Source organism: Pelodiscus sinensis, chromosome 2 (assembly GCF_049634645.1).
Source record: "Pelodiscus sinensis isolate JC-2024 chromosome 2, ASM4963464v1, whole genome shotgun sequence".
Lineage (NCBI taxonomy): Eukaryota > Metazoa > Chordata > Testudines > Trionychidae > Pelodiscus > Pelodiscus sinensis.
In genome coordinates this window covers 236766743-236784220 of record NC_134712.1, presented here as the reverse complement: position 1 = coordinate 236784220, position 17478 = coordinate 236766743, and the positions used below count along the sequence as shown (strand labels likewise).

At 42.7% G+C, this 17478-nt stretch overlaps 1 protein-coding gene across 3 annotated transcripts in view; it reads left to right on the top strand.

Annotated features, from left to right (window-relative positions):
• The window catches only part of WDR37 (WD repeat domain 37), a 93577-nt gene that overhangs the window by 1760 nt on the left and 74339 nt on the right, over positions 1 to 17478 (top strand). The window contains exons 1-3 of one of the 3 annotated variants that reach the window (XM_075922712.1): positions 3221 to 5663; positions 8367 to 8398; positions 12656 to 12833. In XM_075922712.1, the coding sequence (XP_075778827.1) occupies positions 12696 to 12833 (138 nt within the window). In that variant the 5' untranslated portion in view covers positions 3221 to 5663; positions 8367 to 8398; positions 12656 to 12695. Of the gene's footprint in view, positions 1 to 3220; positions 5664 to 8366; positions 8399 to 12655; positions 12834 to 17478 lie in introns of those variants that run through there. The other 2 variants (XM_006111891.4, XM_006111890.4) reach the window with 2 other exon arrangements.

Sequence of the window (17478 nt, the reverse complement as noted above, 5' to 3'; positions counted from 1 at the left end):
GTGAATTAAAACTGATATAGTTACTCTGGTTCCAATTTGGGTATAGATTATCCCTTTGTGTCTTAACAAACATTATACATAACTTTATACAAACATTATACAAACACTAGTCGTTTATCATGTTAGGTAAAAAAAAATCATAGTACTGTCTAATATAATATGCTTTCCCATTGGAGATGTGGCCTAATGCTGCCTTTCATTTTAATACAAAATTTGCTTAAATAGTGTGTACTGAAATTTTTCTTGAATATGGAATGAAGTGGTTGGTTTGGAACAGAATACTTTTTTTCTCATGGCAATACGTGCATATTTGCCAAAGTGAAAAAATGAGAGAATCCTAGGAGCATTGTAATAATATAGAAATACTTTTTTTTTTTTTTTTTTAAATCAGTTGATCCCAAAGTCCTTTTTAAAGGAGGTAAGCGTCAGATGAGAAAACCTGAAGCATACTGACTTGCCAAAGGTCTCCTACCAAGTTAGCAGCACAGCTGGCAAGAACTTTGGTCCTCTGAATCCCAGTCTAGTGCTCTAGCCACTAAGCCACCTTCTCAAGTGTTTGTCAATAGACACATACATGTTCTTCCAGTAATCAGTGGTCACCGTTGTGTGTTCCTGATTCATTGGCAGATGCTTCATTTTGTGGAGTTGAATCTACAGTCTTTTCAGAATGGTACTCAGTTTGGATGTTCTCTGGGTTATGTTTGTTTGAAGTTGGGAGGATCAGGCCATTGCATTGCTTGTGTGTGCCATTTGAATTAATGTTTGAATTTTGTGATGTTTAGTGTGTGTGTTAGAGCTTACAAATGCTTTCAGACAGTGTTGTATACATATTGGATTATTCTTGCTAGTGTTTCTTGCTGAGAAATATTACTATTGGAGAGTCCTTGTTCTATGTTTTTGTCAACTTCTTAACGACTAAAACACAGTAATCTAATAGCCAAGTAATGTACACAAAAGCTTTATTACTGTTAGAGATTAGTCTGTTTTTAAAAATGAAATCTTAAGAGTACTATAGCAATTTGGCTACTAAGGGTTTTCGGCAATCCAATACTGTTGATTCAGTACCTAACACAGTGAGGTCTTAGCTCATGATGCCTAAGTTCTACCTAATAAGAATAATAATTCTTCAAATACTCATAGTTTCTGTATTCACCTGGATTTCTCATTGCTTCTTGATAATCAAATAGCTGTACAGATTAAAAAAAAACTTTTCCTGTTTGATTATGAAGACTACCCTATTCTGTTGGATTTTCATTGTGATGTGTTAATTTGAGACTTGTTTAAAGGAAGATAGCATTGAGGCCACTTGAACATACCTTATTGACTACCAGGCAACAATTAATCAGAACTCTTTGGTAAAGTTTCCAGGTCACTGTGAAAATATCATTAATATGAACTGGTGTCCTGTTGGCTAGCCAGTATTGTACCTGGAGAGACAAGCTTTATTTTTGTAAATTAAATTAGTTGAAACAATAAAAATGTGCTATGCATTTTTTACTGTGCAGATTTTGAGGAGATATGTCCAGCTTCAATATATCAATTTTTTACATTTTTTTAGGACTAGCTGTTTTCAGAGGCTACATAATAGATTGTGTGATCATATTTTTTAAAAAGCCTCTAACACTTTTGTATTACTATCCCAGATGAAAAATAATCCATTGAGAGAGAATAAATTCATACATTTAACAGGATGGTGTCACTTTGCTTTACAGTGGGTGGCACTGAGTAGGTATTATATGACCATATTAAACTGAATCTCAAGAGACCAGGATTCAATTTTAGGGCAGTCATAAACCTACTGTGTGTGACCTTGGGCAAATAATTTAATTTATCATTTGTATCAGTTATCCAGCTGTGAAATAGGAATAATAATTCTGTACCTCCCATATAATTATGAAGCACTTGAGCCCATCATCATAGTATTCTACATAATTATTGGATGATTAATATGTACTTCAGATTTTAGAGAGGTTAATGAAGGATGGATCCCTGAGCTGGGTCTGGAGCAGTATTTACTGCCTCATCAGCACATGGGAATGAGAGCTAGGCTTTTCACCAGTAGATTGTACTTGAACTTCACTCTTCGGTTCTTGTCCTGTCTCTCTTTGTCTAGTTGGCTGAGTGATCTGACTAGCTTTCTAGCAGAATGGATTGATTTAAATCAAGGTGATTTAAACTTAGTTAAAGCAATAATTTTTTGGTGACTTTAAATCAAGGTAATTTGAATCACCAAAAAAATCATTGCTTTAACCAAGTTTCTAAAAAAGCTTAAAACAGACTGGGTTTAGAATTCACTTAATTTGGAGTAAGCTCCATTGAACTCACTGGCACTTCTGTTTTTTGAGAAAACAAGTGTAGAATGGGGTTTTCTTGGAAAAACTGAATTATGCTGAAGTAAAATAGCTAATCGACTTATGGCATCACCATTGTGGTTTGTTGCTGTGATGTTCTAAAAAAAGGGGCATGTATTATGTTGGTGGTTCCCAATTATTATTTTTATAGTAGGGACCGGCAAACCCTTTCACACGCTTTTGGCAGACCAGTAACATTTTATTTGCATATTTGCCAAAAGCCCCAGTTCCCAGAGCCCCCCAGTGCCAACCCTAATCCCTAGAGCCCCCCTACCCCTCCACTATACCACAGCGCCAGCCACTGACTCCAGAGTCCCCTGCACCCAACCGCCCCAGTGGCAGTCCCCCACCAGACCCCCTCAGTGCCAGCCTCCTGTTTCCAGAGCCTCACTACACCCAACCCCCCCAGAATCCTCCCCAGTGCCGGCCCCAAGTCCCCAATATTAGCCGTGTCCCCAGATCCCCCTGTGTCAGCCACCTGCCTCTTAGAGTCCTCCAGCACTAGCCCTGCCCTGCCTCCCTCACCTAGCCCTATACTGCTTCCCAACTGTCAGCTGAGTATAAGGCTGCCATGCTGGGCTTTGCGCAGCTCTCCTGCTGCGCAGTGAAGCACTCTTCCGCATCTGGGAAGAGGCCCCGCTCCTGCCAAGCATTGGTTGGCTGAGAGATGGGGCAGGACATGCCTCTTCCAACAACTGCAGTGGGAAGGAAAGCGCTGGGCAGTTTTTCCCAGCCCTGGACTCCAGAGTTGCCGGGGCCTTGCAGTTGGGAATAGGGATGTTAAGGACTAATCAATTTCCCCGCCCCCCCCCCCCAACCCTCCGCTGCCTCTATCAGATAGAGGCAGCAAAGGGGAGAAAAGGGAGTATTTCAAAGCAGCAGCTCCGCACAGCTGAGCCCGGGATAGGCTGTGCGGCTCTGCCCCTCTGAAACGCTGAGGCAGCGTTTAAAGCAACAGCACCACACAGCTGATCCCCGGCTGACTGCTGGTTCCATGCAGCATTGTCCCAGAACCCTGGGTCAGCTGGGGAAATGCATAGTGTCCTGAAGAAGGATGCATTGTAAAGTACATTATTTAAGTTACTAACCAGTTGATTCACTCAGCCATATCCACATCTTCATCATTTTCTCCCAATAAGCAGTTTTCCTTATGTTTCTTTCTTGCAACTAGGCCCTATATCATCTTTTTGCACTGCTTACACTTGACTTATTTTCCTTTTTTTACCCAGAGAACGAATTTCTTCAAAATTTCCCAGATAAGGTGTTATGGCTCCTTCCCCACTCTGGCATGATAAATGCAGAATTGGGGCCAGCAAAAGTACCCCAAAACCCTATCTACCAGGCTTTGGTATCAAACTTCCCCTTCCCCCCCAAAAATTAAACCAGGACACACAAATTAGCCAATACCAGGTTAATAAAAAGAAAAGAGAAAGAACTTTTATTATCACCACAGTATTTTTGTTGCAAGCATAATGACTAGATGGAACATTAACAAAATAATATACTCGTGGAGGAGAAACTTACCATGGGCCAGGATCTTAGTTACAAAGGAGAGCAAAACCCATTTTTAAATGCACAGACCAGATCCCATTTCCCAATCCATAAAACAATAAAACCAAATGATTTATCTAAACTTTATCCTACTTACAGACTGTGAAGAGTATTTTCTCAGAGGGAGACATCCTGTCCCCTTCAATAGTTGAAACGAAAACTAACCGGAGACAAAGGAGGGAAACCCCAAAATTCCTTTGTTCTAGTTTGAAATTCCTACCTACATTCCTATTGGCTAACTCTACCTGAGCTAGGTATAGTTAATCTCTTAGTCCCCAGGCTGCTGGGTAACCCTCATGATTGTGACATAAGGTCTCTCTGAAAATAGTGTTCACAGAAGACCTTGAAACAGAAGCTTTATGTCCACTCTAAAAAGCTTTATGTACACAGAGAACATAGCTGCATTAACTGGGAATTAAATTACAGACTTTTGTTAATTTCAAACTCAATACATAATGAAAGGCTTGTAAAAAATCCTGCTTATTTAAAGCAATGGGTTGTGGGAAAGGTACTGGCTTAAGTGTTTGACATCACTATGCTTCATGGGACTTCACTTTAGCAATTATCCTCCTGCTCAAAAGTAGTAAACTTTCATATCTACTTCATTATGTACTGCACACTTAAACATTAAGGGTATGTCTATATAGCAAAGTTATTTAGAAATAACAGCCGTTATTTCAAAAAAACGTTAACAGCGTTTACACAGTGAAACCGCTATTTCCAAATTAAATCAAAATAGCGGAGGGCTTATTTCGAAATTGGTAAACCTCATTTCACAAGGAATAGTGCCAATTTCGAAACTTCTATTTTGAAATGAGCACTGTGTAGATGCTTATTTCAAAATAGGGGGCCTCCAGCCCTTCCCAGGGTTCCCTGGTGGCCACTCTGGGCACAACCAGGGAAACACCTCTCCCTCCAGTGTCCATGATCTCCACACTAAATGGAGGAACCCAACCGTCTACAGGCAGATGGCTGTCAGCCTGGCCACTGAAGGCCACATGCAAACCCAGGAGCAGGTTCGTATGAAAATAAAGGAGCTGCGGCAGGCCTATGCAAGGGCCATAGGGGGCAGCTCCCAACCAGGGGCAGACCCAGACCCCTGCCCCTATTTTGATGCCCTGGACTGCATCCTGGGGGGTGTGACGGTCTGTGCCCCCAGGGTGGTCATCGACCCTGGGGCAGAGCTTGCTGCCTCCTGCCGCTCCAGCCCCTGCTGCTTCCCCAGCTACTGCGCCTCCTCCCACTCCTTCCCCCCCTCCCATTTCTTCCTCCACACCCTCCCCACGCCCCACGGATGCCGAGGCCCCTGCACCGCGACCCCCAAACCTGACCTTCTCCTCCTTCCTCCCCTTGCCTTCCCCTGCCAGCTCCCTCCTCCCAGGTTTCCTCCTCCCGTCTCTCACCTTCTTTCCCCAGTCTCACTTCAGTTTCATTCCCTCCTCTACCTCGGTTTTGTTCAATAAGGAGGCTTTGTTGTAATGAACATGTGTCTTTTATTGTACAGCAGGAAGAGGGGTTAGGGAGGGGTAAGTGGAGGGACGTGAGGGAGGAATGAGGCACAAGTCCCCAGTGGGGCACACCAGGAAGACTGTTACTACCTGCAGAATGTGCTGCCAGGCTCACAGCAACACGTCCAGGAGAAGCACCAGAGTGCCCAGGGGTGGCTCCGGCTCCGGCTCCATGCTGCAGAGTGCTGTTGTGTCCTGAGTGAGGGCAACCAGAGCGCGCACAGAAATAAATGCTTTGCTGTCCCTCAGTGAGGTAGGCAAGCAAGAAGGGGAACCTGAGAACCAGCTGTCCAGGGGGTCCCTTTAAGCACAGGCCTCAGCCTCAGGCAGCAGCCACACAAGGTAACTCCTGACCTTATGCCCTGCCAGAACCAGTTCTGGCCGGCCTTAAATGCGATTCAGCATCCTATCAGTGTGGATGCGCTATTTCGAAATAGCAAAATGCTATTTTGAATTGCATTTTGTGTCTAGACGCGTTATTTCGAAATAAGTTATTTCGAAATAACGCTGCAGTGAAGACATACCCTCAGTTTCAGAATAATTAACTGTTTTTTTGGGAGATGCTCAAAAGTGCTTACAGGACGTCAGAGTAAAAGGTAATGGGATTATTAAATTCCTTATTTGCTTTTGAAAATCTCCCTCTACAGTATTCAATATCAATATAGCCAGAATTTAACAAAATTGATCAGGTTGTGAGGAAAACGAACTTGGTTCTTAAGTAAAAGAGATCTTGCCTGCAAGGTCTTGTCCTTCTCCTTGACTTCCTCCCTGTTTTTCCCAATCCTTATGTTTTTCTTTTAATTAACAAAAAAGGAGATGCAGTGCATTAGTCATTCCCTCTGCAATCTAACACTTCCTAAAACGGATCTCTTCTCTGGCTTCCAGCAACAAGCCTGCCCCTGGCATTTTTTGCTTGCATTATAAAACTTGGCTTAATGCCTGAACAGTGAATAACAGAGAAGAGACATGTAAGCAGAGTATTGTTGCAGTATGTTGTTTTCTAAGAGGATTGGAAGTTTAATACTAGCTTGCACCTTCATTTGAATTAATGACTAGGGATGTTAGCGTGTTATTTAATAGCTTGTGTGACCTCATCAAATTTTAAGGGTTACACAACTATTTTATAGTCCCTGGTGGGCGGGGCCAGCAGCTACTGCTGTCCCGGCTCCACTCCCAGCTAGCCCTATGCCACCCTGTGCTGCTGCCTCTGTGGGGCCACAGCAATCTCTGTCCATGGGGGGCTGGTATCTCACAGAACAGCCTGGGCCCTCAGCGGATAGAGGCTGCTCTGTGACAGCAGTCCGTGTCCGTGGGCGGCCTGAGCTCCCTGTGGACAGAGGCTGCGTGGCATCCTACAGAGCAGGCTTTGTGCACGGCGAGCCTCATTAGAAGCAGCAGCACAGGGGGTACCTGGAGCCAGTGTTCAAAGGCTCCTGCTTACCCCCAATCACTGCCTCTGGTAGGCAGTGAGTGGGGGGGGCTGTCCTCTTCATACAGTTGGGGGGCAGGTGCCTTCATGGGATCTGATGTATCATGGTGCAGGAGAGAATAGGGTTGCAGGGTCTGGCAGGGAAGTGGGCTGCAGGAGTGGGCTGGGGATCTGTGTGGGTATGCAGGGGTATTGGCAGAAGGAGGTGCATGAGGGGTATTGGAATGCAGGGTCTGTGCATGAGAGGGAAAGGGGTACTTACCTGGCTCCGTGCATTGCACTGCTCCCAGGCACTGCCCCTTGCTGCTCCCATTGTCTGTAATTCTGGCCAATGAGAGCAAAAGGGAAAGTCTCCAACTGAATGGTTTCCTTAGCTGCTGCTGCTGTTCCCTCCGCCACTGGGAGTAGAAGCAGCTGCGCACGAAGCTGCTTCCTTCCCCTGCAAGCTGGATCCAGCCTATGAGGCTTAGTCCCTTCCCCCCCACAGTGGGAAGCTGGAACTGGTGCTCCAACCTTGCGTGGGGGCTATGTGGCTGGAGCGCTAGTGCAGGCTCCCCATTAAAGGGGAGCCTCAAGCCCTTGGCCCACCAGCAAGACAGTTGTGGTCTGTGGTTGGAAACCACTGCTCTGGAGTATGTTGTTTGTCCCTCGTGCTGATTGTTAACCAGTGCGTTTCTTACACACATCTTTACTACATCAAGGCTTTGACACATCACTGTAGGAGAGAATACTATCCATTCATTCATTCTAACATTTGAACTGTCCCAAGCTTCATGGCAGAATGACTATCTAAAGTTACTTATGCTGATTTTATAATACTTGTGTATTAATATTCTAAAATGCAGCTAAGATGCTGTTTAGCATATTGCATTATTAGATCCTGCTGCTGTTTTCAACAGATAGTTTATTCTTGACAAGCTGCCTCCCTCTTGTACCAAGAATTAGCTTTGAGAAGTTCAGTTGTGTTTGGAGCCAGAGTTCAGGAGGCAAGTGAACCATTGGCCTTCACTGGCCTTCAAGCCAGATAGTCCTAGCAGCAGAGGAGAGATGGGCATGTCTCTTTTCATAAATCAGTGATATCACTTTTTGTCTACAGCAGTGTTTCTTAAACTGTGCTGCGAGGCAGTTGGAGGTGTGCTGTGGAGAACAGAGCTCAAAATGGCTGTCCTTAAAGGAGCAGGCAACCTTTTTTTTTCCTGCTCAATAACTTTCCCCTGACCCTTGTCTTTTCCCCATTTTAAAAAAAATTGCTTGGTATTCCTTGGTCTTAAAAAGTTTAAGAAACACTGGTCTACAGGAAAGAAAAGCCAATCAATATACTTTCCTAATCAGAGTAACTATATAACATGACATTTTTAAGTTTTGCTCCTTGTTTGGGTCAAATATGATGCTTAGTATTGATGTGTGGTTATTTTTTTTCTGCCTGGCATGTTTTAGTTCCTAAAAAGAGTTTAAGCTAAAGATGTGAAAGACTTTGGTTTATGTGCTGACTGTTTTACTAATCAATATTTAATGTGGTTTTCATAGGGTATATAACATGACACTGATACTCTGGACAGGTAACTTTAATTGTTTGAAAATATTACCTAATAAGGGGCATCCTGATAACTGCCAGTAATGAGCACCTTTGTTTTATGCTGTAGGATCATATTGCCAAGGATCTATTTTGTGAAGCCTATACCTTAGAAATGTAGCTTATATTGTAATTAAACATGTATTTTTTTTTTTGGTTTTAAAAATCATTTTTAAAACTTTTAAAAATGCCATTTCCAGAGATACTGTCAACTTCATGTTTGAATTAGGTAATTGTTTAAACACATTTTCAATTTTAAATAGTATGTGTTGGTTTTAAAAAAACCTTAATGATCTTTTTTTTTAAACTTTGCTCCTCTACTAAAGGTTTTTATTATGGGCATGAAAGCAACAACTCTAAATGTACTTAAGCCAGTCCATTTTATTTTCTCTCTCTCTCCATGCACATGCTTGCCTGCTGCCCTTTCATTTTCAGCTTTGTTGCTGCTTTACTAGTAAACAGCTTAATGTAAAGGGTGTGGAAGAGTATGCATGTGAACTGTCTAAAGAGTAGTGTATGAATCTTGTGGTTGTGCTGGTGCATGAGAGAGTGCAAGTGATCATGAGTGAAAGTACAGGCAGTCCCCGGGTTACGTACAAGATAGGGACTGTAGGTTTGTTCTTAAGTTGAATCTGTATGTAAGTCGGAACTGGCATCCAGATTCAGCCGCTGCTGAAATTGATCAGTTTCAACAGCGGCTGAATCTGGACACCAGTTCCGACATACATACAGGTTCAACTTAAGAACCCCAGGCGTCCCCAAGTCAGCTGCTGCTGAAACTGATCAGCAGCTGATTCCAGGAAGCCCGGGGCAGAGCAACTCTGCCTCGGGCTTCCTGTAGTCAGCCGCTGGTCAGTTTCAGCAGCGGCTGAATCAGGACTCCTGGGGCAGAGCAGCTGGGGTGCTGCCGGATTGGTCCAGTAGTGCCAAGGAACGGTGCTGCGGGACCAACCGGCAGCGCCCCACTTGCTCTACCACAGGCCCTGGGCTTTGCTCCACGTCTCCCTGGTCTGCTGGGGGGGCACTAGCTGCGTCCCCCCCCCCCCAGCAGACCAGGGAGACGCGGAGCAAAGCGGCGGAGGACCCGGGCCGGACTGTGGCGCTTCCAGATCAGTGGCCAGATCTGCAGACCAGGGAGACGCTGAGCAAAGCGGCGGAGGACCCGGGGCCAGACCCGCGGCGCTTCCAGCTGATCTGGAAGCGCTGCGGGTCCGGCCCGGGTCCTCCGCCGCTTTGCTCCCTGTCTCCCTGGTCTGCTGGCTCCCCCAGCAGACCAGGGAGACGGGGAGCAGCTTTTCTCGCCCCGGAGGAGGCGGGCGGCGGGACCAGGCGTCCCACCACTCCAGTCCTCCGGGGCGAGAAAATCCCCGTTCGTAACTGCGGATCCGACGTAAGTCGGGGACTGCCTGTATAGAATGCATCGAGGATAAGTTAAACTAAAATAATAGAGAAATTATATTTTCTTCTAATCTTTCAGTTGTAACATTTGTTGCAATAGTAGGTATACATTTTTAGTGAGAAATACTTTTTTTTTTTCACCTAGTTGACTGGATCAAGTTATTACTCTTTTTTAAAAATGTGAAATATATTGCTGTGCAGCTGCCAGAATGAAGGATGTAAGTATCGAGTAATTGACTAATTGTGTACTCAATACAATTTGTATCCGGTACCCAATCAGTTGATAAGGGGCCTCTGTGGCTCTGCAGATTCAGTGTAGCAGAAGCTGGGCATGCAGGCAGCATGGCTCTTACTACATTTAAACTACAGAGCCGCAACAGGACTAGGTCTGGGACCTGGCATGAACCAACTGCTTTAGTCCCAGCTTGTGCTGGGTCCTGGGCAGCTCTTACTACATTTACAAGGCAGAACCGCAATGTCGCTGTGCCTCTGCCTCACCTGCACTGCAGAGACGATGCTGGGGGGAACTGGCTTTTAAGCTGGCTCCCTCAGCACTGGCTCCTGCTTCTCTCCCCCCCCCCCCCCCCCCTTGCTGCTTCTGATACAGACACAGCAGGGAGCAGGGGAAATGCGAGTAGTGAAATCGACTGCCTGATAAGTCTAGGCTTCTCTGGTAGTTGACTACTCTCTCTTACATCCGTAGCCAGAACTAGTCAGCGAAAGAAGTCTGTGAAAGAGAGGAAAGAAGGAGTTTGTAATGATCTACCCAAGTGTAATACCTTGGCAACACAGTGGCAGATGAAAATTAATACACCAAGGCAGTGCACATTGAAGGGAATAATGTAACCTCAGTGCATCTATCTCGATAACCTTGTTAATCAAGAACAAAGGCTCAAAGTGAAATATTTAAAACTGATGAAACAAATTGTTGGGTGCATTTAGAGTTGTTAGCTATAATCAATCCTATTTTTAGATATACTTAAGATTCCTTTAATGTGCTAAAATAAAAAGGAAACTTTAGTGAAATGAGAAATTTCCTACACTGCAGTATAGATCTCTTCCTCTGCCATGCGTCCCAGTGACTTTGGTTCTGACCATATAATAAACCACAGACAAAAAGCGGGTGGTGGGGAGGCGGGAGGGAGAAATGCAAAGTAACCAGTGAGGGTTAGCATTAGCATTTTAGTGAAGCTAATATATTGTTGTAGCTTGGGCTTTATTTTAGATTAATTTTGGGTTTGGTCATCGAACTTACATGATACATCAAGGGACCCCAAAGTCTTTGTAGTTTAAGTAATATGTGTGTGTGTGTGTGTGTGTGTGTGAGAGAGAGTGAGAGCATTCAAGCCTCATGTAAGGATTGGAGTCTATCAGATTTTTTTTCCCACTACAGCCCGTTTTTTGCACTTTTTTATATATATACAAGTTAATGCAAATTCAAAAGGACATAGTCTACTTAGCCCATAATACTTTTCAGTAAGTTAGTTTTGTCATTGGCTGAATATCTGATACCACAGTATTTAAAAATTATGAAAACCAAACATGTAATCTTGTAAAGAGTGTGATGGTGCTCATTCCTAGCTTGCTCAAGCTTTAGTATTTTGGCAGATCTTAAACTGGAGATGGCCATGGATTTGATTTCCTTTTTTTTCTGATGAACTTCTTTAGGAGGCTTGGTTAATAACTCAGCCTTAAAAATTGTGCCAACTCTGGTCGTCTTTTGCTCTGCAGACTACTGCAGCTATTCTCTGGGTTGTGATTAATTTTTAAGAAATAATTAAGGCTGGAGAATGATGTAACTGAAAAAAATTCAATGTTACATTGTCAACAGACTTTTACAATCAGTGAGAACTTAAGATATTTGAAATGTTTATTGTAAAACAGACTGAAAAAAATCCATGTTTTGAAACTGGCACTTATACCAGTTTTAAAACAAGTGTTCTAATTCCTACATTTTTTTCAAAATTGAAGTAAAATTTTTATGACAAAGTATGTATTCACGTATAGTGTATGCAATAAATAATTTGATTTTCTTAAATTGAGAAACACAGTGGGTCATGAATAATAAATTTAATTGAAGAGATACTGTCAGGTATATATCTTGAATTTTGTTTAAAAAGCCATGAAAAACCTAATATATATATATCTATATATCTGTATGTATATATAAAGAGAGAAATATTTTGACTAAAAATTAAATGAAATGAACTATAAACAAATATGAAACTGACAAAGCTAATTTCACTGTACCAGTGAGTTAATGTTGAAAAACTAAATTTTCAGGTTTTTCAGCCAAATTTTAAATTAATAGCATTATAAGTAAAAGCAAGAACACCTATGGAATTGTGCATACTAAGAGTGCAGTTATATATATGTAGCCTGACAGTGTCCATCATTTATCAAATCCCTGTACTTTCATTTTCCAGCTGAGTTTTAACTTTGCATGTGTTTCCGTGAAATACAATATTAATATTGGTTGTTTCCTGGAAGCATTTTGGAGCTATCTCTTAGATTTTAATTTGGAAAGTGATTAGTAATCACAAGATATAAAAATAAATTTCACTTTTGTGGAGGATTAGTGGGTTACTAACTAATGAAAAAGTGAGGTGCAATGTGATTCCATTTTCTACTTCTAATTATTCAGATGCATATATTTAATCTCTTATAAATTAGTTAATTAAATTACAGCTGTGTCTTTAATAGAAATCCTTCCCTCTTGGAAGGGCTTAATGAAATCTAAAACAAAACCAGAATTCAATAGACCTAAATGTTTCCATTACAATAGGTACTTTTTACCATGACCTGTTACATAGAGCAATTTGTAATACTTAATACTTGTCCTTAGTTTATCATAGGCACCTCAGTGAAGTAATTTCCTTGAAGTAATGCCCACAGAAAGTGGAAGTTGTGCAACTGCTCGGCAAGCAAAGCAGAAGCGCAAATCACACAGTCTTTCTATACGAAGAACCAACAGTTCTGAGCAAGAAAGGACGGGATTGCAAAGAGACATGTTGGAAGGGCAGGTAAACCAACAGATTGATATTTAAGAGTTAATTTCCTAAAACGCTTTATAAATAAAGAAACTGTCTTATTTCTTTGTGTACAGAAAAACAAGTACAGACTTAGGTCAAGAAGAATATCTAATGAATCTAGAACTTTAAGTGGAGAGATTAATGGGAAAACTTTACAAATTATGGTGCAATGCCCCTAAGAACATTTCCAATAAATGTGGTTAAGCTAACTAGTTTTAATAGTCAAGCCATGTTTAAAAACAGTCTGTACAAATCATAGTCAAGTATAAATGAGATCACTGCATTTCCTTTCAGCCAGGGAATGACAGATCCAGAATCCTTGTGTAACATTCATTTACCTGCTGAGAACTCTGGTGACAGATACAAATGTAATGCCATTTTAACTTGAAGTTATTTAGAATTTGTAAAGAAACAGAGTGGGAAGAAGATAATTCAGTTCCTAACAGCAATTACCTTCATGTACTGGGTAATATGGACTTAGCAAAAAATATCAGTTCTCTAGCTAGATTGTCCAGGAGAGATGACTTTGAAATATTAAGAATAAAATATTGGAAAAAGAAGACATGAACTTCTTTGTATTCACATCTTCAAATGAAAAACATGTCTAATTGTGCTAGGCTCTCTGAAAAGGTGTTCCCATCTAAGGAGACAAGAATGTCATGCTTCATTTTTTCTAAACAGAAGCTAAATTCCTTGTAATGAAGCATATAATGTTGCTTGTTTGGACTTGGTAACAAGCTTTTTTAAAAGTTTGGGCTAATGTGTAACATACACCTAAAGAAACCTATACTGTTTAACATTAATCCTCACAGTCACAGTTAGTCTTCGTTTATTTTTGAGCTCATTATATAAATAATCTATTTTTGTATCTCCTGTTTTGTTAATTACTGAGTAAGTAATGTTTTTTGTGAGCATATTTTCTTATCTTTCTTTTTTTCCTGACTTAAACAAGCATTAATAAGGGACAGTGGGATACTATCCTGGCCTAGTAGAAAGGACACACGCTGGGTTATTTTGGATTACTCCTGGCATTGGTCTAAAGCCAACCAGGACACACAAGGGCACAACCTTGAGAGGTTAAGAGCTACTGACACTTGTAATTCTATATGGTAAATATTAAAATAAATTCAAGATGGGGAGTTTTGTTTAATATCAAATAATATAAACAGGAGGCTAGTAAGCTAAGGGTATGTCTACACAACAATGTAAGCCTAAGGTTAGTGGGACTTGAGTTAATTGACCTCTGTGAAGGAACTCTGGGTTTTAGTGTCTGTATTGCATGTTAACTCTAGGTTAAGAATTTTCTGACCTGTACTCAAACCGATGACTCTGGTTTCCACTCTGCAGTGCACAGACCCCAGTCAAAGTAACCCTCCCCAGAATGGCTAGTAAACCCTGCCTTGACACACTTTCCTGCACTCTAACCCTATGAAAGCTTTGCACTGTGGTAAAATATTATTGTCCACTGTTGCCTAACTGTGATGGTGCTATTGATGGGCCTCAGGTACACATGTACATAATTAGCTCCTTTACTGGCTGTTCAAGGGTTGTTAAAACAGTTATTCATTTAACAGTTTTAACTCGGGGCTCACTACCCTGCTGCAGCTGTGGGGTCCTGCTTCTGCTCCCACTGGCCCTTCCGTGGCCAGTGCTTTCCTGGCCAAGTGCGGCTGTCTGCTGCTGGAGATCACTGGTCAGGTCTGATTTACTGTTAAGCATATCAGTAAGCCTCCTGCTAAGTGCTTAACATACCTCATGTCAGTAGAATGAATGTACTTTGAGAAGGCTTTTTACTGAACTACAGCTTGAACCTCTCTATTCCAGAACTCTGATCCAGAAACATCTGTCATCCATAAGGCACTTTACCTGCACAGGTTGGCTACAGCAGGGAGCTAGTCAGGCAGCCCTAGTCAGTTGGTGCCAGCAACTCCTCCTGCAGTTAAGAAGGGTGCGGAACCAGGAGGATAGAGAGGCGAGCCAATTGCAGGAGTGGGAGGAAGGGAAGCCCCCAAATACCTTCCCTGCCCAGAAAATGGAGGAAGGGGCAGCCACAGCTGTGCAAGCCTCGTTTGGAGCTGCTTTTTCCTTCTCACTTTTGTGTGGCCCCTGACTGATATTTCTGTGGGTTAGTGGCTCCCAACTTTAAAAAAGGTTCCTCATCCCTGGTTTAACCAATAAGCTGCTGCTTAATGCTTACTGTTAATGTTTACATTCTCCTGTTGGGACCCCGCTGGTGGCAGGAGGGGGAGGAGCCTGAGAGCCCAGGGTTGGGGGAACCCTTCAAGAACCCTTTCCTTCCTAACCTTATGGCCTCTAAAACAGTCAATCATGTAACTGATAGTATTTTGATAAGTTACATGATGTATCATTTTGTATATTTTTTACTTTCTCAGATCTTGCTAATATTTCTCATCTTTTGAACACAGAGAAAAGTGGCTGACTCATTTTTAAGGGAAGCTGTGAAACTGATTAGATACAAATTACTGTCAGTTATCCAAATTTAAAGGAAGAACTGTAGTCAGACTATACCAAAAGCACAGGATTATGACTAAAGCATTTTTGTTTTTGTGGTTTTAGATTAGATTAAACTGATTTAAAGGCATACTAGACTTTTTTTCTCTCCTCTATGGGGTAGAGTTGAGATTTCTCAGGGGCTGTAACTGCACATCCATGCCTTGGCATATTTCAATTTTTCTGTTGTATTCAACCCCTATCTCTGATTTTCAATTAAAAAGCAGTATTATAAATTCAATAAACATTTGTGTGGTATGTGACCCTAAATCACTGATACACGTTTCCAGTCTGAAATTCATTTTAATATAGTTTAATCTAGGATCTCTTTTTTGTTTTTAATAATTCCATACACAAACATTAAACAAGATCCTACAAAGTACCTCGTGAGACTACATACCAGTCATTCCAGCTATTGCAAATAATTTGTTAGGGTTAGATTCACTTGCTTGCTTTGAATCCTCTCCAACACTTGGGAGCAGCACAAAGCATCTAGAGCAGGGGTGAGTAATAATTTTTGATGTGGTGGGGCCACTCCAAGAGTTTGGAAAGAGTCAAGAGCTGCATTCTTCCATATCAGTGGAGGAGGTGTGGGGTCTGGGATTGAGGTTGGGTGCAGAAGGGAGCTTGCAGTAAGGGACTGGGATGCAGGAGATGGCGTGGGATCTGAAGGGGAGTTTGGGTGAAGGAGGCAGTTGTCACCTGGGTTGGGGAACTAGGATGCAGAAGTTTGGATTGTGACCTTGGGCAAGAAGGGGTTGTGACTAGGGTTGCCAGGTGTCCTGTTTTCGCACCGTCTGTCTGGTAGAAAAATTCAGAAAATGCCGGACATATGCAATGTCTGGTATTTTCTGAATTCCCGGCTGGGCGCCGGACAGAAGCCTGGCAGGGGTGAGGGAGTGCCTGGGAGGCGGGGCCGCGATTGGCGCTGGGAGCCCTGTGGTCGCACGCAAAAGCCAGGCGGGGTGAGGCGGAGCAGGAGCTGGGACTCCCAGCTACTCCCCGCGCCCGGCTTCTGCATGCGACCAGAGGCTCCCAGCGCCAATCACGGTCCCACTTTCCAGCTGGGAGCCTCTGGTTGCATGCAGAAGCAGTCAGTCTGTGGCAAGTGGCTGCACCCCCCCGCCAGGTCTGCTTCCTGCCCCCCTTCCTCCGGGCCCCCCTCTCCTCCGGTCCAGCCCTGCGGCTCCCGATCCCCCTCCCCCAGCTCTGCTTCCCGGCCCCCCCCGCCCTCTGGATTTACAGCAGTTTAGCAACACCAAAGCTGCACAAAGCAGTTGCAGTGTACATCCTGCTTTCTCCTTCTGCTGCCCTTCTCCTTCATCACCAGTTAGCCCTGCTTCCCTGTCTTCCTCTCTAGATTCAATAGGCAGTTATTTTGGAGAAAAATGTTTAGAATTAGTGCCCATTTGCTGTTCAAGTGCTTGCTCATGTTGATTACATTCTAGGTGTTTGATCATCAGAGATTTTTGCCTCTGCAATATTGGTAGGGCTGGCCATGGCTGTGCTCAGATATCAGGCATTGCCAGCGTACACCAGCTTTATTCCTTTTTACTGCCCATGGTGGTTAGTTTGAGCAACCATCTTTGTAAGGGTAGTATTTGGCTTTGATTCCATTGAAAACTGAAAAGTAGGTGGCCATCTTGGGAGAGCTTTGAAAAGTTGAAAGATTTTTCTATGTTTGGAAGAGTGAGAACATTTGACATCCCATGCTAAATTTCTCTAAGGCCCCATTTTTAATTACCTTTGAGACCAATTCATTTATTTGTAAATTCTGCAGTTAGTTCTGTGCCCACAGAGTAAGGGCTGTAACTTTATGCAAGGATCCCTTGTATTCTCCATATATAATGATGCTAAATCTCGCCTTTATGCAGAAAACTCAGTTCAGACCGAACAGTTGATCCACGTAGGGTTGCCAGATGGTCTCCCAATAAATACCGAACACATGGGCTAAAAATTTGTCAAGGGGGGGAAAAAAAAACACCCCACCCTCACCGAACACACATCCTTTCTTTAATACTTAACTTTATTATATACAATCAACAGTCTACATCATATATTTGCATTATATTGTGCAGCTTTTATCAATTTCTTATTTTTCAAAAACTCTTCTTTGACTTCCAAA